Here is a 25,287-nt window from a genome sequence, read left to right as displayed (position 1 = left end):
TCCCCCTTAGTGTCTTCCTGCCCCCCTCTTTCCCTCCTCTTCCTTTCCTCCACAGTATGCTGCCTGCTCTATATGTGGCACTGGAGCTGCTTTAGGAATCCAGTCCAAATGTTTTCCATATTAGTTCAGAGCCTTCTCTGTTTCCAAATAGCAACCGAGCTGGGCTTATGGTGAGAGGAGGCCTCAGCAGGGAGGGGAAGGGCAGGGGAGAGAGGCAGACAGCAGACAGGCTCGTCCACCCCAAACAGTAAAAGTCGAGAGGACAGAGAGGGGAAAGAGTGTGAAGACAGGAGGAGAAATGGGGCAGGGGCAGAAAGGTTCCTCAGACAAGAAGGAGGGCAAGAAGAAGCGAGATGAAAGCCCAACGTCGGAGGACGGCAAAAAGTGCAGAGCCTGTCGCTTCCCTCTGCTCGTCGCCCTGCTCCAGCTGCTGTTGGGGGTGGCCGTCACAGCCGTGGCCTTCCTTATGTTGGCCATCAGCCCCTCACTCCTGGCCAGGGAGACGCCACACTGGGCTGGAATCATTGTAAGCTCCATCCTTACGCTCTATCATCAGCCTCTACATTCACATGTTTGCATGGAACCTGAGTGTCCCATTTCTGATACTTATGCGTTTCCCTCAGCTATATCCCTCAATGTGTCGTCCATCCTCACCACACTGCATGACAACACTGGCCCTTACCCACCCTGTCTCAGCCAGACGGTCACTGTAGGCATGGGAAATCACTGCTATTGTTCTGATGAATCTCCATCTGTCATGTTCATCTGACTGCATACACCTGAGTCTCCAATCCGTCTCAGTCACAGGAGCCCGCCTGCACCTTCTGCTACTGCTTTTGTTGCATGTCCAACAAATCCTCAACATCTGGGCAGATGAAACAAGCCAGCCAATCACAGCATGCCATGTTCCAGCTTGACCTTTGAACACCTAAGTAGTATCTAAGCACCTTGTTATTGTTTGCAAATGTGCAGTGCATATTTAAACCTTGTCATCCTTACCACCTGCTACATTAATACACACATAAATACACCACAAATTTCATCTACTTTACTAAAAGGTTTAATTTTGAAGTTGTATATTTTAATTACCTCAGTGCATTTAACAGTACGAGTAACTTCAGAACTGACAAGGCGACATTTTATTAAGAAAAAGTATCTTAAATGTCTTAAAACGTTTTATTTACACGCCAACAGTTATTTGCTTGTGAAATAATGTTTGGGAGTTTCAGTTCAGGTTGATTCATGTAAGGAGTGTTGAAGTGTCAGTTGAAGTTGAGGCCCTGAGGTCATGTGAAGTATCAGTTGAAGCATTAGAGATAAAATCAACTGAAATCACTCTGAATCACTTTGAATTTAACTGTAAAATACCATAAGTTAAACTAACAGCTGAACTGCTGAAAGCAGTTGAACTGTAAAAGATAAAAGAAGCTGAAATATCAGTTTACATGTAAGCACCAAAAGCAGCTGAAGTGTAATGAGGGAGGTTTAAGTTTCACATGAAGAGAAAGAGATAAAAGTTTAAATGTCAGTTGAACTCAAAACCATGAAAGTTCTTTCATCTAAAGCACCACAGAGAGGTGAGGTGTGTTGACAGATGACATGTAACACACTAAAAGCAACTGAAGCATAATTTAAAGAGTTTAAATTTCAGTTTGAGGGTAAGTTAATAAGACTGTTAAGTGTTTCTTTGCAGTGTGTAATACAAAACAACAAAAGGTAGATTTTATTTATCACTATAATACAGAAAGATCACATTTTGGTGGTTGCAAAAAAAAAAAAAACACAGTGTTCCTGTTTGGATCCTATCTTAGCCTATCACAGATGCCATCTGCTCTCAAAAACATCCCTGGACACGAACATCCCGAGTTAGATGCTCACGAGATTCAACCAAGTGAAAAACACTGAGGTCATCAAGAACTTTCCAGAGAACCCTGAGTGCTTAAGAACCTGGGAAAAACATTTAAATAAGATGCTGAACGTTAGTCACAAGACTCCAATTGCACTGAAGAGATAAAGTGTGAGTGTGTCTGTGTGCGAGAGAGAGAGAGGGAGAGAGAGAGGGAGAGACACAGAAAGAGAGGGAGAGAGAGTAATATAATCAGATGACAGCTTACTGCTGAATCATGCAATATTAAGAGACACCCCTGAAAACCTGGCCACAATAGATTTCTAGAACAAGATTCTTGCTTCTACATTGTGTTTAATAGCAAACAAACAAACTGTATATCACATATACGGCAACAAGGTACAGTATGTATATAGTCATAGATGCATCAAGTCAGAAATGAATGAGTTGATTTCAGTCTTTGTGGTAATGAAAGACAATAAAATGAGTATTGTGCTGAGAAATGTTCCAATATGAGTGAAGCTAACCAAATATTTTCTGGTGTGTTGTTGCAGCTGTGTTTAGTTTCCATCCTGGGCTTCATCCTGTACTGTGTCACCTACGTCCCTGATGAGAGGACGTCTACGCAATTCATTGTCAAGGTGAGCCTACACACATCCTGACACATTTTCTGCAGAAGTGAAAGTGAAGAGAAATATGTGATCACACATACAGAGTCAAATCAGGTTCCTTGGAGTCAAATCCAGGTTCCTTGTTAATGCACCACGGGACTCTTTGAAACTGAACAAACATCATCAGATGGATCAGTATATTTTCCAGACAGAGACAACCTTTGCTGAGAACAATGTTTTACTCACTAATGTTGTAATTGTTAGATGGCTACTCTTAGGGAACTGCTACTGTCAGTGGCATAGAGAGGAAGGCATTTAACTGCATTCCTGTTAAAAAGAGCTCTGCAGGGATTCCTATGAGTGGATGAGTGCATTCATTAATGCGACTGGATCGTACAGCTTAATTAGCCATACAATATACTGTACGCAGTTGGAATTTCTAGGCAATTAAAATCAGTCCACCATTGTTTGCTGCTGAGAAGCAGCTCCTTGGAAGCGGCATCCTCTTTTTTCCCCTGTCTGGATCTTGTGTGCATACTGGGTTCAAATATGTACAGACACTGTTTCAAAACACTTCAATAGCATTTTGCATTAAGAAGTGCAGCTAATTTGCAAAATGGTCGTTGCAGAGAGGAATGATAAAAAGCCAGTGTGTTTGTATTGATTAGTTTAAAATACCATCAGGCTGTCTGAATCACCAAAATTACAGGATTTTTTAATATACAACATTTAAAAAGCAGTGTTTGAAAATATCAAAAACTGTTATAAAACATAGTTATCAAAATGATGAATATTTTTACCTTGCTGGAATATCTTGAACTGCGTTTGAGTTCTGTAGAACTTACGTCTTTTCCCTGACTTGCTGTACTGTTGTATCAGAAATAAAACTAAACAAATGTGTATGCCAGAAGAGCTGCAATTTCTCTACAGTGTGTCTCCATATGGCCCTTAAAACAACAGTGATTTAATTTATTAATGTTATCAATTCAAATAGTTCAATGAACCCATGGTTTTACTATATTCATTCTTAGCTTAAGAATTTATAGCTTTACAGTCAGTTCATTTATTTATTTCAATTGCCCTTGGCTCAGTGTTTTCAAGAGGAGAGTTGTAAGTGGAGTGAGTAGACAGTGTGCTGTAACTGCAGATATTTCTGAAGTTAAGTGTTACTGTTGTGGAAGATAAGGGCTCTAACTCTCTGATATCCCTGTTCACTCTCATTTATTGTGTCAGGACACTCAGTTTGTCAAATGGGAGTTGTATAAGTGTGTTTTAGGGCACCAAATGGACTGAAAACAACAATATGAATGTTGACTGTTTTCCTGCCTCCATGTTTCAGATCATTTCTATTTAGAAAAGCACATAATGTTCAACGAAGAACTTGTTGATGCACTTGCTGTACATACGTCTTCCTGTAACCAATTATACTCCAGATTTCACAGCTGTTCCCAAATTAACATAAATGCCATTTCAAATCAGGCACCACTCATCACTTGCATAATTCCATAAGCAGCATATAACACAGAGCAAAATACACCAGCGAATGAGGGCTTCTGTTATATAAGCAATGGATTAAGATGAAGGTTTAGTATTATTGAGGTTGTGTAATTGCATAAACAACACAAAGCCTCTGTCACATTTTACAACTGTATTTTTAGACACACTCGGTTGTTAAACTCACACAGGACGTGTGCTGAAGGTGGGAAGCGGCTGTAGCTGCAGGGCAGTCTTGTGTTGTGTGCTGTGTCTGCTATGTGCAGAGTAAAAGCTGGGCTCCTACTCTGAGGGTCAGACCCTGCCCTGTAGTATTGTGGGTAATCTCTTTGAATTGAACTTGCCATAGGCACTGAGCCAGCATGTCTGTTTCTAAGCTACAGTTTTGGCACTCTGGGTCAGTCATGAGACAACAGACTAAAGCAGGAGCCAGATTTCTAGGATAAAAAAAACTCACTGAGTTGGAGACACAGAGCACTTTTTTTGTGAAAGCTTTCAAGGTAAAAGTGCATGACCTCACTCTTGTCCTCCACCCTCCACAGCTCCTCTACTTTGTCCTGTGCATGATCGGCCTGGTCATTTCAGTGCTGGTTATGGCGTTCGCCGGACACCACCACTCACAGACTAGTAACTTCAGCTGTAAGCAGGTTGGAGAGGACTGCGTGTGCATGTTGGATGAAAAAGACCCAATAGCCCGCACCTTCACCTACAAGGGAGTCAGTGACTGCGAGGTGATCACCGGGACGCTCACGCTCTACTTCTTGATCCAAATCTTGCTGAACCTGGCCCAAGCTCTCGTCTGCGCCGTCGGTGTCTTCATCATGTGGAAGCACCGTTACCAGACCTTCTTCGCTGGCCTTCAGATTGGCTCCCCCTCCACCCAGCACTGGCAGAAGGTTTAATGTGATGAAGATAGAGTTGATGGGATGACTCAGATCACACAGGTCAGGAAGGAGGGCACTGCCAACTGTGTGATTATGCTCTGTAGGATGGAGACATTTGCCTTTGTGGTGTGTGCCAAAGTGTGTTTTCTTTAACGACAGTTTATATTAATCTTTTGTGGTAGTTGTACTTTAATGGCTTTTTGCACAATTTTGTATACCATATAAGCAACTTTGTACGTACTGATTTTATAAGAAAAAAATAATCACATAGATGAAAAGCAGCAAAACAACTAGTCTATTTTTGACAAACTAAATCAATTATTTGTTTTCCACGATAATGAATTCTTCTTCACATTGTTTCTAATTATCTTGACATTTGCTCTTGTGACAAACAGCTCATATATAATTGCAGCACGAGACAAATTATGAGCACATAATTGTTTTGCACTTAACTCCCAAAATGTGTTGTAAAATGTGCTTTGGTTTGAGTTACAGAGATTTTATGATCATCTTTAGTTGCTGCAGTGATGTTCTAGGTGAAATACTGAATCACTGTGTTCTCAAACTGTGGTTTGCAAATGTAAAATGATACTGCCTCAAGCTTTGAAAACAGTATTCACACAGTAAAAAAGGTAAAATACTGACTAAACATGGCAGCAAATATTACTAAGACATAATTTTTTTTATCCCAATTCATTGAAAAAAATAATGAATTCTTCATTAGCTTATTGCTTTACACTAAAAAGTTGCATAATATTGAAGTTTTAAAGTAATTTTCATGTTGTTTGTCACACAGAAAAGCAATTAGGTGGATTCATTCCACAAATAGCCAGTTTTGATTAATTTGCTATTTTAAAAGCTTGTGCAGCTCTGTAAATATTGCACAACATCCTTGTTAAAAATAAAAAATTAAAAAAGTATTTTTCAGCTGATAAACCCTGTAAAACTTCAGTCAGTCCAATTATATGCAGTAAGAACTGATCCTGACAGCAGTAACACAACCTGGAAAGACTACACTTCATGAGACTGGATCCAGACTGAACTGGGCTGTGGCTTGCGAAGGTGGATGCCAGGCCAGTAGCCAGCATGACTCAAACAGCCTGTAGGAGTCAAACAACTGCAGCCACAAAGGGAGGGGAAGAAGAAGGGGAAGCGCCGGGGTGAGGAAAGGGGGGACTCAGACAGGCAGCTGGACTGAAGTATCCAAATCATCTCAGTGTGTTTACAGCTTTTCAGTTGTTTTCCTTCAGGTGGGGCAGCGCAAAAGGGATGAAAGAACCACAAAATTTCAGGCTTGTGTCTTTAAAGTGCTCAGCCTTAAGCGGAGTTCAGCCTTATTTTTATTGTTACTTTCATCTCAGGTGTTGAGAACCATCACCTACAGTCTATACATGCTGAGCAGGGAATGGTGAAGGTGAGGTGGTTTCTGTTCCATATTAGATGAAATGTACCCAGAGGGAGAGTGTAATTAGTGTGCAGTGTCACATCTATCTTGTCAGTGATGAAAAGGGGTGATTGACTGGGGATGATATAAAATATTATTTATTTCTCACAGAAGCCTTAAGTGTGGTGTTTGAGAAAGAAGCTTTTTACCTGGATTAAAAAAAGATGCCATGATGTGCATTTCAAGACTGTCAAACTGTTTCTGGTCACAAATACAAATCTTTGTTTCACTAAGTTTCCTTTTTCTTGTTTTGTCACCACATATATACAGTACAGCTAATACACAAAACGATGTCACTCATATTCAAATGAATGGATTTGCAATTAGTTGCATTATCATTAGTAAAGACTGAAAACTGAGCAGAAAGAGAATCAGTAGTTAGAGCCTCTCTGACTAGGAGGGGAATTTTTGACCTAAGGTAGAGGCAGATGAGTTAAACAGCTCTCAGTTACATCCCTGTGCAGTTCAGCACGTGCATGTACAGCATCAGTTTGAATGATGATGCAGAGAGTTTGAAGTTAATAACTTTTGTGGTATTTCAGTTTCGGGTAATTGAAAATTGTAAGTCTGAGAAAGTGGTCCACAGCAGCGATGATGTCATCATCACTGTCAAAATGGCAACCACTGAACTCCCTCTTCATCTTGGGGAAGAGGTAGGACTCTGAGTGCCAAATCAGATGAATGGGGTGGGTGTTGGACGAGTTCAAATCCATATTCAATGGATGGCTGCACGAAGGCCGATATACTCCATTTTTTTCAGACAGTGCTGACTTGCAGTTTTCAGTGATCTGAAACAGAAATACCATAAAAGTTATTAAACTTCAAACTTTCCACATAATCATGCAAAGAACTGAGCTGCACGTGCATGTAACTGAGAGCTGTTTAACTCATCTGCTTCTACCTTAAACCATGATCTTATCAATTACTCCTCATACATATCCTCCAAGCCACAACCATTTGCAAGCTGCACAAAACACAGTTTCCTGAAGCACGAGGCCAGCATATCATTAAAATTGATGGGAAAATACACATTTTAACAACATTTGTCATCCATATTAACAATTACGCAGTTTTCAGTGTCAAGGCATAATCCAAACCTATGACTAATCTGTGACGTCAGCAAGAGACAAAGTCGTCTCTGTCGTAGTCTGGTTGTGATTTACTGTGATCATAAGTGTTAATTTAAACAAGTTAACTGTGACTGCGATTAACTGATAGAGCTCCGGGATCACTCTCTTGTGTTTTCTCATGTTTTAAGTCACTTGTCATTAATTTTCTTTTAAAACTTAATATCCACTTTTTCACAGATGATGGAGTTCTCTTGGATAACAATTAGGAGAGAATCAGGATATTAAAATAACTTCTGTATTATTGTGGGAATGATTTATTGATGCCGTTGAATGATAAATTTCACACACTGTATAAGTTGACACTACATACTGCAGCTACTTGTGATTGAGGGCAGGCCTGTTTGCAGTGTTTTTCCATGTACTTGTTTAGTGTTATGATGTCGATGCATCATGTGACTACAAAGGCTCAATCTCACAGCCAGACACAGGAAGTCACATGCCAGTCATCACGGGGGCATGTTTATTTATAAAAATGACAGTGAGGAGGGACCTTCCACCCTCCCCCTTGCTTGGTAGCAACTTTCTGTGTGGTCAGTTGATCTTTCATCGCAAAAAAAACCCTACTGAATGATATCTGACTCTGGTGGCCATTGACGGTGCTGTGGGTCTTTAGAGGAGACTGAAGGAGACAGAAGATCAATATGTGTATTCACACAAATCGCAGCAACTTGAAACAGCAGACTGAACTTTAATCCAGTAATTTCATATGTATATGCACAGTCTATATTTATATCCAGTTAAAGCTAAAATTAGCTTAAATTCATAATTTAAATTTAAACAAATCTTCCTGCCAGATGTCATTTCAGTGTCGTCCTCTCCGAGGATTAAAGTCAAAATGCCAGACTCACTCAGACTGCTTCCAGCCACAGAGGTGTTTGGGACGTTGCCTCATATTTATTGACCTTCCCTGGGTGTTTTCTCGCTCTCACTACTGAATACACACAGGCTGAGCACGTGACTCTCTACTGTGGTTTGCAAAGAGATTCAAAATGACTGTGATCCAAATGTGTCTAAGGTTGTGCTCAACGAGTAAATAATACACTGCTCACGTGTGTGAAAAAGGTTCAGTGTGTACTGGGAGGATGAAATGAGGCGGACCATCTCGTGTTATTATCCTAAGCTGATTTTCCCCAAGTAATTTAAAAGTTCTTTGGTAAGTGGACACCAAAGTTTAATGTTTGTCTCTCCCTCTGGTCAGAACATAAACCTCAGCTGATAAAATAGTCTGTTAGCAGTAGAGCATGTTTGTTTGGTATCACACTATGGCAAGAAGACTTTCACCAGACAGTAATGATGGTCCTGGTATTATCCTCTCCCCTCCCTTCTCTGTCTGAGTCCAATGCATTCCTGTAATGCTGCACTTTACCCTCCTTGTCTACGCTGTGACAGCTGCTCACCATTATGGCGCTGTGTGAGCTAATTTTAATGGCTGTCACAGGCAGCAGGAGCAAATGCAAGCCTGCCAGCGTAAACAGCGAACTGAAGCCAAGAAGGATGGGCTTCTCTGTAGAGGGTAAATGACAGGAACAGGATAAAAGACCAGTTGAGGCCTCTCTGTGATTCTATCATTTCAAACATGTTACAAAGACACAAACGTACAACCAATCAACCAGCCACAGAATTATCCACTTCCACAAATACTGAAAGAAAGAAATAAAAAATACTGAGTGCTAAATCATCAACAGTGTGAAAGGATATGTGAATGACAGGCCTCAATGTAACCAATGCTTCCTACCTGTAGAGGAATTTAATTTCTTTATGGATAAACATGCTGCATTGCAAAGGAAAAACAGTCTTTTGAATAAACAGAGGAGCTCAGTGACAGTAACTTGAGATGCTTCGCATTTTCTAGATCAGTGGTTTCCAAACTTTTTTTCCCCCTGATTTTTACCCCTACAGCCCTGTCAGATGAACTAAAGTACCCCTTCAACAACACCAGCAATGCAGTGATGACAAGCACAATTATCTGTTAACCTAGCCTTGAACATTAGCTGCTGCACGAAATGTTTGAAATGTGTTCATTTGAAATTATATTCACCTGAATGTTACTTAACAGTATTTCATATATAGTTGATATTGTTACTTAACAATTTCCTTACAGTTAAACTGTCAATGTTTAGGTCCATATGCATACTACCACCACCTGGGGTGGCAGAACCATGTATCTACCAATTTGCACCAAACTTGGCTAAGGGATGGGGTGTGGGCCAGAGAAGAATCCACTAAATTATGGTGCAGATCCAGTAAAAGGGGCAGATTCATGGATTTATCACTTTCCCAAACATTGAAGAATAAGGCATAAGAGCTACACAAACATGTAGGATTGTTTGGCCTTGGTGTAAGTATGTGCTCTATTGAGTGCCATTCTATTAACTATTCAAACCACTGATTACCTTTTTTCAGCTATTTACATCACATTTGTATGTATGGACATTTGTTAAATTAGCTGGGCTACTCTATAGTTCCAGGTTCCCCTGGTTGGAGGAAACATGCTTAATTTTTTTTTCTGTATTTATGACTTAATTCTATTTTTGAAAGAGTATTAAACTCAAATAACAGCAAAGATCTTGAAGTGGACTGATGTGAAAACAAAGGTTAAATTCCAGCATCTGGTTTAATCTCTGTGCATTCTATCAACTGTCAATTAGCTGCAAAGAAATGACAAGATGGGCCAAACTAAAGCAGTGCAGTGATGACATCCACGACTCTCTGTTCACTTTGCTTTTAATATCAGTTGACTACAGCATGAGCTGAAATATAATTCTGTCTGAATGAAGACAGGTCTTTTCTTAGGTCCTGTGCTCCCTTCATGGACAAGTACAAGTGTGAGCGTGAGTAAACACTAAGTGTGTGGGCGAGGGGGTGGGTGCAGAGTGGGTCAGGGTGAGTGTGGGGGAGTACTCATTCATCCCCAATGACAAGGACTGAGGCAAATTCTGCTTGAAAGCTGCCAGCTCAAAGCATGTCAATGAGTCTTGTTACAAATTTATTACAACATCTGAGCACATAAAATCATTTTTCTTTACACTTTTTTTAAACAGAAAGTGTCACAGGACAGACACCATCAAGTGCATGCACTCATAGTCTGCCATTGGTTTGTGCAAGTTTAAAACACAAAGTCACACTCAACAATCAACTGCAGTCCAAGAGAGACGAGTAAAGATGATTTACACTAAAAAACCTTTAAGAAACAGTAGAAGATGAAGATGATATGAGCAGATACAGTAAATATTACAGTATTAGCTGACACCTCTACAGACATGAGGATGTTCATATTGTAACAAGGAACTGTAAGCTTACCATCTTCAGTCAGTACTACATTATGTACCAATATAAGATTTAGACTTAAAAGATTTCAAGTAAGTTCTTAACAGGTAATCATTATTTTTATTCACATTTCTGTTACTATATATACTCTGTAGAAATCTGTAAAAAGGCGACTGAATGATTCAGCAAATGCATTTTTTAAACACAACACAAACCATTCAAAAATAATACCCCAAACAAATGTTTCCAGTTACAGGCTTGACATTTTACCCCCCCCCCCCCCCCTTTTTTTTTTTTTGAAAAAGTGCACTTTCAGTGATTGCAATTTACTATCTAGAAAAGTTAATGAGTGAGGCAGCATGAAAATAACACTCCAGTTTATTTCTTTATAAATACCATCAGCGAAGGATAAAAGTGAGAATACTTGAAGTTAGTGCACACACTCTTCCCATGGAGGCCAATCGGAAATGCAAGACACCCCCAGCTTCTCTGTTAACACCAAATCACTGACCTCTGTGCGGCCAGTCTATCAGCACTGAGGCAGCTGAGGAATGAAGGCCAAGACATAGCCATCCACAAACTTGACAGCACTTAACCATTAACCTTACCAGAACACTTCCCTCGATCTCTGTCCGGCACACTTACACTACACTGGCAGATGCGTGCCGTGCCTGGCCAATCATTCACAGAGTCAAGTTCCTCTGTATGTGAGCGTGTGCTCGGAGTGGCTGACTGAGCACACGAGGCACTGTTTGTTTGTCTCATTGAAAAGGCACTATGTAAAAAGTTGGCCTCTTGCAATTTGACATCAGTAATTGCAGGTGTACGTCTGAGTACAAGTATTGTTCTTAAAGGTGGAGTTTATGTGAATGCATTTCTTTCTGGTTTCTATTGTGAGCCTGCACTCCAGAGGCCCGTCTCTGTGTCCTGTATGAACCTTGAGCTCCTCAGTGGGCTGGGATGTGATGGTTGGGCTGAGGAGGACCAAGGAATCCCAGCCTCTGCTTGTTCTTCCTTTGTTCTGTCATCTGTGGAGGATGCAGTGAGAGAAAAAAACATCAATCTAGTGTGGCTTTTAATTTTGCATGTAACATTCACATGATATGCAAACCTGTGCATGTGCTATTGTTGCTCTTGTGGGCACTTTATTATGCAAAACACAATGTTCCCACTATGTTCACACATAATTATCACATTCCAGAGGGAGGGATTTATCTATTTGAACAGGTAAAATGACACTCTAAATCTCTTGTTGTTTCAAACACAAACGGACAATTATTCTGACAGTTTTGTTTTAATTCTAAATTTACTTCTCAACATGAGACTGGGATGTTATAAAAGAGATAAATCTTTCCCACAGTTATATGCAAATCACTTTATTCAGTACCACTGTTATGAGTGGAAACTAAAATGTCCCTTGGAAACTTCATTAGAGGACACCATCATGTGTGGGTGTGTTATTGTGCAGAACTATGACCTGCACGTTGGGTGTTGCATAAGCGTGGGGGGAAGTTTCTAATTTCCCACAACCATCACATTTGCAGTGGTTTCAGTGCTGACGTCATAAATGAAGGTCACTGGTTTTGTAAACCATAAACTGTACATGCAAATTGAAGGAAACTGAGCATGCTCTGCAGAATCCTCAAACCCACACAAATACAGCAGGAGCACACACAAACACGTAACCTCAGCTGAGATACTGTAAAGTGCTGAGGTCAGCAGAGGTTGCAATGAGGGAGGAGCTGGAGCAGAACTTTCCTCCCAGTCAGAAATAGTCTTGTGTTCAGAGCTGGTGTGAGACCTGCAGACTTCCCCTTGTGACTGTGGTTGGGCCTCACCTAGATCTGCACAAACACACTCACCTCTTGTGATTTACACTGAAAATTCTATTTATCATAAAGGTGGAGTGGCATCCTGGTTAATCCCATGACTCCATATTAGTCAATATAGACATCTGTAGACCTAGATTAGAACAATAAACCTTAAGTTTAATCAAACATCAGATCTGGAGATAAGGTGTCTTGCTCAAAGGCACATCAACAGCACACAAACAGCAGGGAGATGTTTCAGGCTTTGCCGCTTGCTGAGGTCGACAGAGGTTGTTGTTTTGTTTACTGGAGTGTGTTCCTCCCCCAGTAGGAGTTGTTTTTCACACATCTGGCAGAAGAGGAACAAGGACAGGCCTGTGACTGGAATCACATGCAGGGGAGGCAGGTGATGAGAGTGATCAGTCACACTGCAGCAGCAGAGCTAGTCATCCAAACAGCCAGAGGCTCACTGGCGGCTCTGAGATGAGCTGATCGCTAACGTGATAGTCACCTGTCGTGCTGCATTCAGGAGCATCAAGGCTCAGACGGAATCCGCCTACTGAACTCATTACAGAGATGGATAGCTAAATGAGACTGCTGACATAGCCTCTTCCATGTGACCATTTGCCCTGTGGGTGTTTTTAGGTGAAATAAGTCTCAAGGTCAGACTTCACAGGATATTACTATGATTTTTTAAACAGGAGGATTTTGCTGTGCTTTTTGCATTCAATTCAGACTACCACAGTGCTCAGACTCAAGCTTTTACCACCACAGCATGAAAAATGGCCTGAAGTGGCACTCTACCTGTTCCTTGAGCTCAGCCAGCTGGCTGGAGAGCTGAGCCACCAGAGTGACAGTGCTGTCCAGTTTCTCCTGCAGAGAGCGCATCTCATTCTGCTCGTTGTCTCCCTCGCTGCTCACCAGAGACATGGCTCTCATTCGGGGGAACCACTCCAAGTTCTTCTCCTGGGACGAGACAGGGAGAGATGGGATGTGAGAGGAACAGTGAGAAAGGTGAAGGGGATAAAAGGCTGAAATAAAGCTGACTCAGTGGGTCAGAGAGACAGCAGCAACAGCATGTTGGCACAGACAACAACATGGAGGATTTGCATAGACATAGAGGGAGCATTACAGTGCTAAAGCCAGACTGCAGCAGGAGAGTAAACAGAGAGGTATTGGTAACTGGAGACAGGCGTGGAGGTTTAATATTAATCATTCCATCAGAATGGAGGCTGCTCTCCATTTAGCACTCGACAGTGTAAAATTTTTTAAGCAGCACTGCTGTCTCTTGGATACTGCAGATAGCAATTATACACTAAATGAACAGTAACTGGCATTTCAATTCTCACCCACTCCATAAACACACTGTTGATGTGGGTATGAGTCACTGTCGTCTATCAAGAATACAACTGGGAGTATAGTGTTATCTGTGCGTGTGCTTGTGTGTGCAAGCTCACATGCAGAACTGAGACATTTAGTTTATTATCTGTTTTTCCAACAGTGCAGTGGACAGAGCAAATCTTTCGCAGTAATGCCATGAGAAAACAACGAGCAAAATGAACCTATAGCATTATGTAATGGACTTAAGTGTATGTCTGTGTTTGTACATGTGTGGGTGTGAGTACTGTTGGCGAGCATGTGCGTGGATATGTACATAGAAAGCTGTGAGCGAGTGTGTGTGTTTAACAACACACATGCTCTTGTGCATCTCTGAAAGTGAGATAGGTCTCACAGAGACAGACTGCCATCAGCTGATCTTATGTAATACTCCTTTGCCAGTTCCTCTGATAAAAATTACTTAAAAGGTGCTGAGAGTGGGATTTGACTGGCACCACATTAAGTCCAGTAGGAGGAGTGAGGTATTCTCCCACCTACTCTTATATAAGAATAGACTGAAGGGATAGAAAAACGGATCAGTGTGAGACGCTGAGGGCAGAGAGGAGGACATGAGGCAAATGGAGTCTGAGGATGGAGAGGAATGTGGGGTGTGTGGGTTATTTGTTTTTGTTTCTTTAATTAATGAGTTTATCACAGTTTTCCGTGACATATCATGGGATTCCCGCTCCAAATCTAATTCACGCTGTCTGTGAAAATCATCAGGACTCAGAAACTATGTTAAAAAAAAAAAAAAAATGCTTTTCTTGTCCATTCCAAAAATTCTAATTATTATTACATAATGACTAGCGCTGACAAAACTTTACTTTAATTCTAAAATTGAAGTCAGTCCAAAGCTGGAAAATAGTTTTAAATTTGAGACATATTCTGCTTTTGGCTATAAAGTGCATGCCATATTCAATAATTTATACCATACATTACATAAGAATAGAAAGGCACTGCAAAGCTGCTCTTACCAATAATTTGAGGATAAAAAACAGGAGTAAAAGTCAACTGACACAACAGTAGCCGTGTAATATTCCCTTACCACCAGAGAAAAAGTTTTATCCTCCCTACAGTTGTCATTTCAGGCAATCTCAAACTCAGTTTGTCACGTTCAGCTCTACTTTGCTGCCCTTTCTCAATCTTTATCAGGCTAAACTGTACATTTAAGACTTTCACATTTAGTTCATTATCCATCCACTAGCTGCAATTTTTGAGGCTCAGCTGTGCTTTGAGCTTAAAGCCAACATGCTAATGTTAACATGTTAACAGTTACATTTTGCATACAACATTTAGCATCATTCCCTGCTAAATGTTGATAATCAACATGTTACCATGTAAGCACCTTAACATTTAATTTAGCTCAAAGTTCAGTTAAAGGCTTTAGCTAAGGTTTCCTGAGGCAGGCATGTGAAGACTGTAGGTAGGGGTGAAATCTAACTGATTACAAGTGCACATATTACTGTTACCAGGTGGTTTTCTGTGTATTCATACATTCTAAAATGATCCCACTCCTCTTTCACTTAAGATTTTTTCATTCTTCCCTACCGCTTTTGCAACCGTTATGACATAATGAGACCTTCTTTGCACTTAAAAATGTAACTCTATTTGAGTTTTTTTTTCTGATATAGAAGTGGCTGCCACTTTTGTCGCTACATTTGTCCTTTTGTAGCTATCACATGTAACCATGCACATGTCCATACAGAGGTACAACACTTGTTTATGGTACTTGTTTTCAACATTTTGACTAATTTTACTTTTGACTAGAATACTCTTTCCATTGCTGACCACAGAGGAAGTACTTAGACCGATTATGACTGCTGAACTACACAGTATGAATTGAGTTATTCTATAAGAACTTGCCTGAAACTCTTGGGCTAATTTGGGCCTCTGGCATCAAGAGGCCATGATAAAGAATAGTTTCCTTTATCACAATTTCAAAAACACAGCAAAGGCTCTGTGAGCTTAAAGACAAAGCTTCAACATCACTGAAACTGAGGACTATCTGATACTTGTTTTACCAAGTCATCCATATCTGATGGATTAAATAACCTTGAAGCTTCAACAAAGAGACCAAAGACATGTTACTAATGGTGAATATAATATCCTGTTTGAACATATATTCACTCGTGCTGTTTGATGCATCCTCTTCAGATTAATGAGATAACATGAAATAGTGACTGTGCAGAATCTGAATTACCCCACCAAGGTCTTGTTGCTATTCATTAGACTGTACAGTAGTCAACTGTGTACTGTGCTGCACTGTCTGAATGAGTCAGGCTTTAGTGTTGCTTCACTGATCCATTGAAACACCTCGGTGAGCGTGAATTTAAGACTTTCACATGCTTCTCACTTTGCTGCTGTCACCATACCGCTACTGTGTCTCACTAGAGTTAGATACTGTACTTCAGCTGTGCAGAGAGCTAAAACACAAACCAGAAAAGTCCAGCTGGTGTTTTTTAAGAGACTGTGGGAACAACCTCAGATGTTAGACACTACAATCAAACTATAGCAAGACTAGAAAGTTTGTCCTGCCGCTATGGTTGCTATTTGTCTTAACTACTACTATTACCATATGTTGAAAATGTCCATAATGTATTATTAATTAAAAGTGATTATATTTGGCCATCACTTTGTTTTTGAGTTTTGAGATTAAAACAACACAATAATCCATTTCCCAGGTTATGCTTTCAAACCTGCTGTAATCATCTAATCTTTTACATAACTACTTGATTCATGTCATTCTTCTGTAAAACCTCTCTAATGGAGCAGTTCAGTAATGCTGGTGATGGTAATCCATTAGATGATCAACAGAAAATATGAATGATGATTGTTACATTACTGGCCTGAGGTAGAGGCAGAGGAGTTAAGCAGCTCTCAGTTACATGCACGTGCAGTTCAGGTCTTTGAGTGATGATGCAGAAAGTTTGAAAAAATTTGTGGTATTTCTGTTTCAGGTCTTTGCAAATTGCAAGTCAGCACTGTCTGAGAAAAATAACCTATATTTGCCTTCATTCAGTCATCTGTAAAATGTGGATTTGAACTTGTCCAACATCTGCCCTATTCACATGAACTGGCACCCTCAGACATGGTCGCCATTTTGACAGTGATGATGACATCATCGTTGCTGTGGACCACCTTCTCAGACAGTGCTGAACTGCAATTTTCAATTACCCAAAACAGAAATACCAGAAAAGTTCAAAGTTCAAGTTCAAACTTTCTGCATCATCACTCAAAGAGCTGAACTGCATGTGCATGTAACTGACAGCTGTTTAACTCATCTGCCTCTACCTTAGGCCAAAAACTTAACAATCACCCCTCATACCTCAAGAAAAATGTACAATGTTTAAGTAAAATCACATAAACATTACTGCAGCTCTCTGAATTTTTAGTTGAACTTCATTCATAGTAATATTCATGGTTTACCTATGTATACCTAGTGTCAAGAGTTACAATGACACACCACACACAAAGAATGTACCACTAAGGTCTGCAGATAATGTCAATGACCACAGTAACCAGCGCATATGCACGCACGCATGCATGCACACACACACACACACACAAACACACACACCAACATGTTCTTCAGTTGAGTGCTTTTAAAAAGAGCCACAGACCTACATTTCATAAAACAAACTCTGACCTCTGCCCTCACTTTAAATCACAAGTGCAGGCTCCTTCCCTACTTTCTTTTTCTGCTTTTGTAACAAACAACATGTCACATGTGTGTTGTAAAGTAAATGAAAGGGTCATGATGTGACAATGACTCTTTGTCTGAGTGTATATGTGTGTGTATATGTGCATATGTGTAGGAGAGAGAGAGGGAGAGAGACAGGGACAGGAGAGCACGTGCCAGGCAGGGCTGAGCTATTAGCAGGCCACTTGAGATGGGTTATGTAACAGCGTTGTGGCTGCTGCAGTACCTGCTAGGCCTGTAGTCGCTGTCATAATTTTACACACAAACACCCGCACACTGATTCACATCCACATGCACAACACAGCAACAGAGCAGACACTCAGTGTAACACGATCCTACTCTTTTGCTTGGCACCACATCACTCTATCCTACCCAACCAGATGCACTCATTATGAGAGTCAGAGACTCTGTGTGTGTGTGTGTGTGTTGAGGTCATCAAGTTTCAGCTCTTTTCCAACAAAGGAGAGGGGAAGGGAGGGCAGAGTTTTAATCAGTCCAGGAGCTTCATGTTGAGGCGTCGCCCCAAAACTATAGTGCAGTAGTGCAGGAGATTACAATAAAGATGGATTTTAACAAGTGGAGACTCAGACTACAGACTTGACACTTAGTATTCCTACCTAAACACTAAGTCAGACCCTACTCTGGTCTGCACTGTGGAGAGGACAGATGGAGCAGGCTGCTGCAGAGATCAACATCTACTTTAATCTACTTTATAATTCAGCTGTTTTTCCATTGCTGCCTCTGTCCCTGCACCAATGCTGTCTCATCCAGACTAACGTACGGTGTGTGAGCTGGTTAAGGTCTTGCCTAAAGGAGGATCCTAGCAAGTTCCCTGAAATGTGCCCTTTACAGTCACATTTATTCATCTTTTGTCACCTTTTATGCATAAAATAGATTCTTTTTGCATCTAGAGAGCCTCCTTCGCTTTTTGGGGAGAGTGGAGACATTGAGTTGAGACTTTCATAAAGTTGGCTGACTAACCAAAGACAGATTATCTGTTGAAGTAATCTATTTTGCACTTCCTTTCTGCTGGGTGCCACTGTTTGTCATTGTGTGTTGTTTACACTACACACCATGCAACCTGAGATATTCTGACTTTTAAGCACTAGCAGAGGTAGTAACTTTGAAAAGTCATACAATTCAAACATCTTTAACTTACTCCCTCCCTGTCTAGTGTCTTTCAAACTTTTTGTTGCACAGGCTTTCTGTTATAAACCAAACCTTGGGCATGACAATAAACTTAGAAATGACTGTATTGCATTTATAATACACATAGGTACTACATGAGGAAACAGAATAGACATAAAAACTTGTTATAACTAGAGTCTGTTACCCTCCTATGTGTCTTTCTGCTCTGCAGCTTATTACGAGGTGTTAATATAAATTCCTGACTCATCATTACCTCATCACACAGCAATACCTTGGCCTGGACTCAGAGAACCGACCTGTTGGAAGACCTGCTGATGCATATTAATTCAATGTCTGTCACCTTTTTGTTATGCAAATTGTTCATTATAATGCAACCATTCTTATGCCCATCACGGCCGAATGTTAATCACAAAATGTGCCATTGTGCTCCCAGGCTTCATATGAATCCATTAACCTAACGGCAACACCTTTAGTTGCCCTTACATCCTTCAACTTCTTGTCTGTGTGTCAGTGCAGCAAGTTGGTGCATTGATGATAATGGACCTGGACTGGGTTTAATTACTATTTAACCACACTGTGTCCCAGCAGGTTAGGAGCTCAGACTAAGAGACTACCTCGGCACAGAGACCCATCTCTCTCTCCAGCAGTGAGGGGGAAGCAGAATAAATTGGGATGCTTGGCACAGGCCTAGAGGCTGAGTCTCATTTTTTCGATCGCTCGTCTGCTGTAGAGGCACACGCTTCTCTGGCACATTGTGGACGTCTGCTCACTGAGGAAGGCTGCACTACTTTAAGACTCCCAACACTAGGACATCTGTGTGCTGATTGTTATGGCTTGCCAGCAAAATATGAATTAGTATGTGAAATGAATGAGTTTGTTTTTCCATATGTTCCATATAACAAAATCCTTCAGCCTTGGGTGTGTTTATGTGCTTGTGTGCCATCTTAAAAAACAGCGCAGTCTCAAATTCCTAAATTATTACACTCGCTGTTGTGTACAATGCAAAAACAAAATAAAAGCCTCACTGTAGCCACACTAGTTTGATGATAAAGCAGCTTGTGTAATGCAGTTTTTACAGTAATTAAAACCGTATTACAATGGTAGTGTGTGATTATTTCCTGGGGCTACTGACCGCGATCATCTGAGCCACGTAGCTCTCAGGGCCGGTGTACTCAGTTGGATCCTTCACCCTCACCAGAACCAGGAAGTAAAGGTAGTGCCACATGCTGTGCTCAGATTTGATGTGCTCCTCAAAGGACACGGTCTTGTTGTCAAATTTGTCCCTTTCCAAGCCTGAAAAACATTATCTTTATTTATATACACTGTTCTGTTCTGATCATTTGCATACAGTTCCAGTTAAACCACAATGGCTGTACGCACCACAGATGAAACAGGTGGTTTTCAGGATCTCCTCCTTCCTTTGTTTCTCGCTCCTCAAGTCAGCAAAGGTGTCGATGATAACACCAAAGATGAGGTTGAGAACGATGATGATGACGACGAAGAAGAACAGAAGGTCATAAACTACTCGAGCAGCAAACAGAGGCTCCTGGATGATCCAGGTAAAACAAGGAGAAAATCATTTTACACAGATGCTGGCAGAACATGAATGCCATTTACAAACAGATATTAAGTATTAAAAAATGCTAGAATAAATAAACTCACTGATTTAACTGTTAATTTTGAGGTTTTCTTACCTTACTAGACGGTCTCCTGAGAATGTCTCCTACACCACCTCCATTACGCAGACCCTGGTTCAACACTGTGATTATACACATGAGCAAAGTGTCGCACACCCGCTCTATCCCATCATCTTCATCTACAACAAAACACACACACACACAGAACAACATGTGAGTGGCAAGTGACAAAGAAAAACCAATAAGATTAAAAAATGAGAGAAAGAGTACATTAGATGACAAGACTGAATGTGCAGCAGTGAAAGCTTAATATCTAAATTTGTGTTGCAGCAAAAGGACGTCCAGTGATAAATCAATATCCAATAAGCCAAAAATGACACAAGATTGGTCTGATACAGATGAACATGCTGTACATCTGAACTTGTTATTTTTCTTCACATCAGTTAGATTGATATGACTCTCATAACCACTACTTCTGATTTCAATTTTCATGTTATCAATCTTAATTTAACTGAAATGCATTAAATTAAATTAAAGAGTGCGCACAAGATTTTGAGACTCATTTGCACACCAGCAAACTCAAGTTCAAGTTCAGGAAAGACAAACTCTTTATTATTCAAATGCAGTGAATGAACACCCAGCTGACTTCTCTAACTGACTGATAATAAAACACTTTTTCATGGGAACAGCTGATAATGGTATGACTAAAGATCAAAAGGATATGATATTCACCTCCTTTGCCTCCTCAAGAATTAAAGTGCTATGAAGAAATGTGATGGATTATTTATGTCACATATGAAATGTATATAGACACGGTGCTGTAAATAGGAAATGGCATGCACAGCATGACTGCTGAGGTAGGGTGAAGGATGTGGAAGAGATCACATGTGGGCCCCTATAGTGCAGGTGATCCATGGAGACGCAAGAGAACAAACATGAGTGTGAGTCACCCATTCTGCCTCGTCAAGTTTCTTTGTGTGCATGCCTCTCAGTGTGTATGTGTGCGAAACAGTGTATGACAGTGTGAGTGTGGGTAACCTTTGAGGAATTGACTACCACCAGAAAGGTCACATACACACCCACACCCCAACGTCAAGATCTTAATACTTGTCCACTCAACAGTGATTTTCATAATGGATAGGTTGTAAAACAAAATCAAATCAAGTCACATAAATAAATTGTTTAATTTGATTTAATCATAAAACTCACCAGGAACAGAGGTGGGTGGTGAAACAGGGCAGTGATCTTTTGTACATGTATCAGAAACTCCATTGTTACTCCATAAATCCCTTTTTCCTACAAAGTAAGAAAGAGAAAAAAAAATGGAGTGTTGAATGATGTGTAGTTGATTAATGATTAAAGCACTGAGAATTCACAGACGAAAGGAGATGATTAAATTGTGCTCTTGCATTAAAACTCCTTCCTGATAATTCTCATCAGCAGCATTAAAATCAGCAAGAAAGATATAGACAGACATTATGTAAACTGAGGCAGCAGCTGCTGGGTGGGTGGTGAAGTGTTGCTGAAAAACCTTAACAAATCATTTGCACACCGGCAAAGCCCTGAGCAGCAGAGGAGCTGTACTTGAGTGTGATCAGCTCAGGCAGACAGGCAGAAGGAGAACTGTACACATGGGCCAGAGTGTCACCAAAAGGGCCTTCCTCCCTGACGGCCTGGAGGACAAAGGGCAGGGCAGGGAATCAAGAGGCAACGGGGGAAGAAGATGAAGGAGAAGAAGAGCGGTGGGGACAGGAGGGACAGGAGGGCCGAGGCGGGGCGCAGGGGGTGCAGGGGTTGCAGGCCCAAGGCGGCAGCAGTGCGGACAGGGCGCTTCTCGGCTTTGATGGAGCTCCGCTTGTGCCTCAGCTCACCCCTCAGCTAACAGACAGACAGGCGTGAGCCCAGCTGGTTACATAACCCACCACTGCTCTGCTGTGTCTGCTGCGCTCTATTCAGCAAAACACAGGATGGCGCGGCCACCAGGTTATGCAACAGGTGCACGTGCTAGCAGGTTATCTTCCTGACCGTCTGAACACTGTGCCGGAGCTCATTAACACACCCACACTCTGCACAGTGTTTTCAAACATGTGTCTCAGTATGTATATACAGTAGACTGTACATTTTATTTATGCAGAACCACCAACTGCCCAGTTTGTATCAGTTATCTTTACTTTTGCATTGAGGTTTAAAGTCATTAACCGATAGGACGTGCAATCTCTGAGCTGAGAAGAAGAAAACACAAAGTACACATACAGATGTTTATGACAGGACTGTAAAAGAGTGCAGGTTTAGGACATGTTTGAGGTTAACTAAGGTTAAATTCAGGAGCGGCGCAGCCACAACCAGGGACACTACAAGCACATGGTCATTATCTTAGACAACTAGGATACCAGGACGCCCTGTGAATAATAAACTGCCACAATAGGAGTCAAACTATGCCTCAGGTAAGGTAGAAGGTCTAGACCCTTCACTGTCCACACCACAGAAAAATAAAGATTAAGAGTCTTTTAAAAGTTTAAGGAGTTAAGACCTGGTGCAGGAAGGCGGTCCACCTCCATGCGGAAGTCGTCCTTGAGGAACAGGAAGCCAATGATGGAGAAGAAGTAGACAAGAAAGATGGCAAGAACGGCCGTCAGAATAATGGAGCGGCCATTCCTCGTCACACTCTTTATCACGTTGAGCAGTGTCTCCTCTCGGATCACCAGGTCGAATAGCTGTGGAAGATCAACATCAGTGAGTTATCTGCAAATTGATTTATTCAGAATAACTGTTCTTGCGTGATCAGAATGTTTGTCTCTGACGTACTGCTCTGATCAATCAGTCTCAATGTAATGGAAGTGAAATGTGGAAGAGTTTTCTCACCAAAAAGCTGTAGAAGAACTCGTGCACAAAGAGGCCCAGGACACAGATGATAGCGTAGCCCAAATGGTAGATAAAGAGCATGTCCATGACAACTGCTTTGTAGCCTCGAGTGAACGTCCCCTGGTTGCCCACAAAACTTACGAGAAAGACTAGCTTGTTGAACAGCTGAAAGAGAGGAAAATAAGGCTCAGAGATAATAATAAAAAAAGAAGTAAAGAGCTTTGATGTATAAAGAGGCATGAATGGAACTATCATTTTACTACACTGGATCAAATCCTCCTTTACTTACATTCACGGCTCCCAGCAACAACAGAGCAGGACCGAGGCCCATTGTGTAGATGGCACGTAGAATAAGGGAGACCAGGAAGAACAGGATGCCCCACGGCTTGGGTAAGACAGGAAGTAATGCAGTAAATACCCCCAGTGCCACCCACAGTAAGACATTCCAGGGCGAGGATAAGATGCCTGGACAGAGGAGTAAAATATCAATCAAGGAACCACACACATCAATACTCTGAAACATTGTGGCATTTCTCTAATGAATTATTCACCTGAGCTAAGAGCTTAACTTAGCGCAACGCAGTCGGAGGCAACACTTTGAAATGTCAAACAGCGGTCCACAGGGACCATCAACTTCATTACTCAAAACAGCCATCTCCTCTTCAGCTCACACTGTAGACCACCAAAGTGAAACTCACGATTCTTCAGGAAAGTGCAGTGTTTTGATGATTTATTGATAGAGGAGGCTTTCAGGAAAATGTAAAACTTATCAGTAAGGCTTGGCATCATGACTCACCAACCAACCTCATTTTGCTCATATTATATGTAAGATTTTTATAAGCCCCTGATATATGACTGATACAGCTAGTACAACACTTAGGATATTGTAAATGCCATGTAGAGAATCAAGAAGTTCGAGAATAGGATAAAGTAATACATGCTGTTTAAAGGCTCTGCACTCCCACACAAGTGTTTTCAGGTAACCTGACTGCTTAGACCTCAGGGTGAAGATGGGTGGAGCTATGCAGGGTATTACATGAGGTCACCTGTCTCAATATACAATGCCAATATCAAGAAGAATATGGGTCAGAACAGACCGTAAAGTGGGTGTTTATCTTGCTTTTAGGTAAGTCCCGGGCTAATGACCCTTTTTGTGCAACACAATGAAATCATTTCTTCCTCATTTTTGATTGTAGAACTCAAATTCTATTTGGTTAATAGGGAATATGGTGTTTTTATAATTAAAAAGGTTTTATATTTGGTTTGGTTTTTCATCTGTCAATTTTATGGTGCAGAACAAAGCACATATCCATTTGTCTCCTCCTGGATGTATTGATTATTAGGGAGTAAATGTATCTCATTTTAATTGTGGACCACAGGTCACCTAATTTACTCATAGGTCCACTGGTTGATGAATTAAAAAACACATGGGTTTGAGACAGCAAGAGATTTATCTTGGGAAAAAAGCCACAGCTCCACCTAACAACTCACCCTCATCTTCGTCATCACCAAATGGGTAGAATACAGCCACAGCGATGTTGAGCAGGCAGGCCAGGTAGAAGGAGATGCTCCCCCAAATAGAAATGTGGCGTGAGAACCAAAACAGAGCCTTATTTTCTGCACGAACAGAACAGGAAACTCGCAGTAAGTACAGGGACACAAACTCGGGACACACAAACACACAAAATCACTGCAGGCCATTCAATTTATTCTGGAAATAACAATAACCAGACACTCTGGATGATAATCATGATTTACCATCCTGCAGCCTGCTTCTGCTGCTACCATCATTATTTTCCGAGCACTGGATTCAGAAAGTAAAGACTTACTGCGGATCTTCTTCTGCCACCGCATCTCATTGTAGAGGTTGTCAAACTGCTGGAAGAAGTCGTTAACCTTGCTGCCCTGGTCGTCTCTCTCTGTGGTGGTGAACACACGCACCTTGGACTCTTCGGTGAGGTACTCGCAGATGTTAGGGACTGGGAACACTATCTGCTCCATGCTGCGGTCATGACGCACAATCTGGAAAATAGATATCCAGTATATCCTCATTACTGGTTGCTGTGTATTGCATTGTA

General features: G+C 41.1%; 2 protein-coding genes and 1 long non-coding RNA gene across 3 annotated transcripts in view; 1 reads left to right on the top strand and 2 right to left on the bottom strand.

Annotated features, from left to right (window-relative positions):
- Positions 1-103: 103 nt before the first annotated feature.
- Positions 104-6,508, top strand: sspn (sarcospan (Kras oncogene-associated gene)). The gene is made up of 3 exons (XM_018664205.2): positions 104-526; positions 2,401-2,487; positions 4,494-6,508. The coding sequence occupies exons 1-3, from the start codon at positions 299-301 to the stop codon at positions 4,851-4,853; spliced, it is 675 nt and encodes a 224-aa protein (XP_018519721.1). The 5' UTR covers positions 104-298; the 3' UTR covers positions 4,854-6,508.
- LOC127142883 (uncharacterized) lies at positions 5,883-9,671 on the bottom strand. Its single transcript, XR_007813983.1, has 2 exons — positions 8,258-9,671; positions 5,883-7,067 (listed from the first exon to the last, which is right to left on the bottom strand). It is a non-coding gene; the product is annotated as an uncharacterized LOC127142883 (long non-coding RNA).
- Positions 9,672-10,382: 711 nt separating this feature from the next.
- itpr2 (inositol 1,4,5-trisphosphate receptor, type 2) overlaps positions 10,383-25,287 on the bottom strand; it is a 53,396-nt gene continuing 38,491 nt past the window's right edge. The window contains 11 exon segments of the mRNA XM_018664216.2: positions 10,383-11,704; positions 13,289-13,450; positions 19,843-20,003; positions 20,091-20,256; positions 20,405-20,526; positions 21,557-21,643; positions 22,878-23,061; positions 23,210-23,374; positions 23,499-23,674; positions 24,701-24,826; positions 25,039-25,231. Coding sequence (XP_018519732.1) covers positions 11,624-11,704; positions 13,289-13,450; positions 19,843-20,003; positions 20,091-20,256; positions 20,405-20,526; positions 21,557-21,643; positions 22,878-23,061; positions 23,210-23,374; positions 23,499-23,674; positions 24,701-24,826; positions 25,039-25,231 — 1,623 coding nt within the window. The 3' untranslated portion in view covers positions 10,383-11,623.

This window comes from Lates calcarifer, linkage group LG10, assembly GCF_001640805.2.
Source record: "Lates calcarifer isolate ASB-BC8 linkage group LG10, TLL_Latcal_v3, whole genome shotgun sequence".
Taxonomy (NCBI): Eukaryota; Metazoa; Chordata; class Actinopteri; family Centropomidae; genus Lates; species Lates calcarifer.
This window is presented reverse-complemented; position numbering and strand designations above follow the sequence as displayed.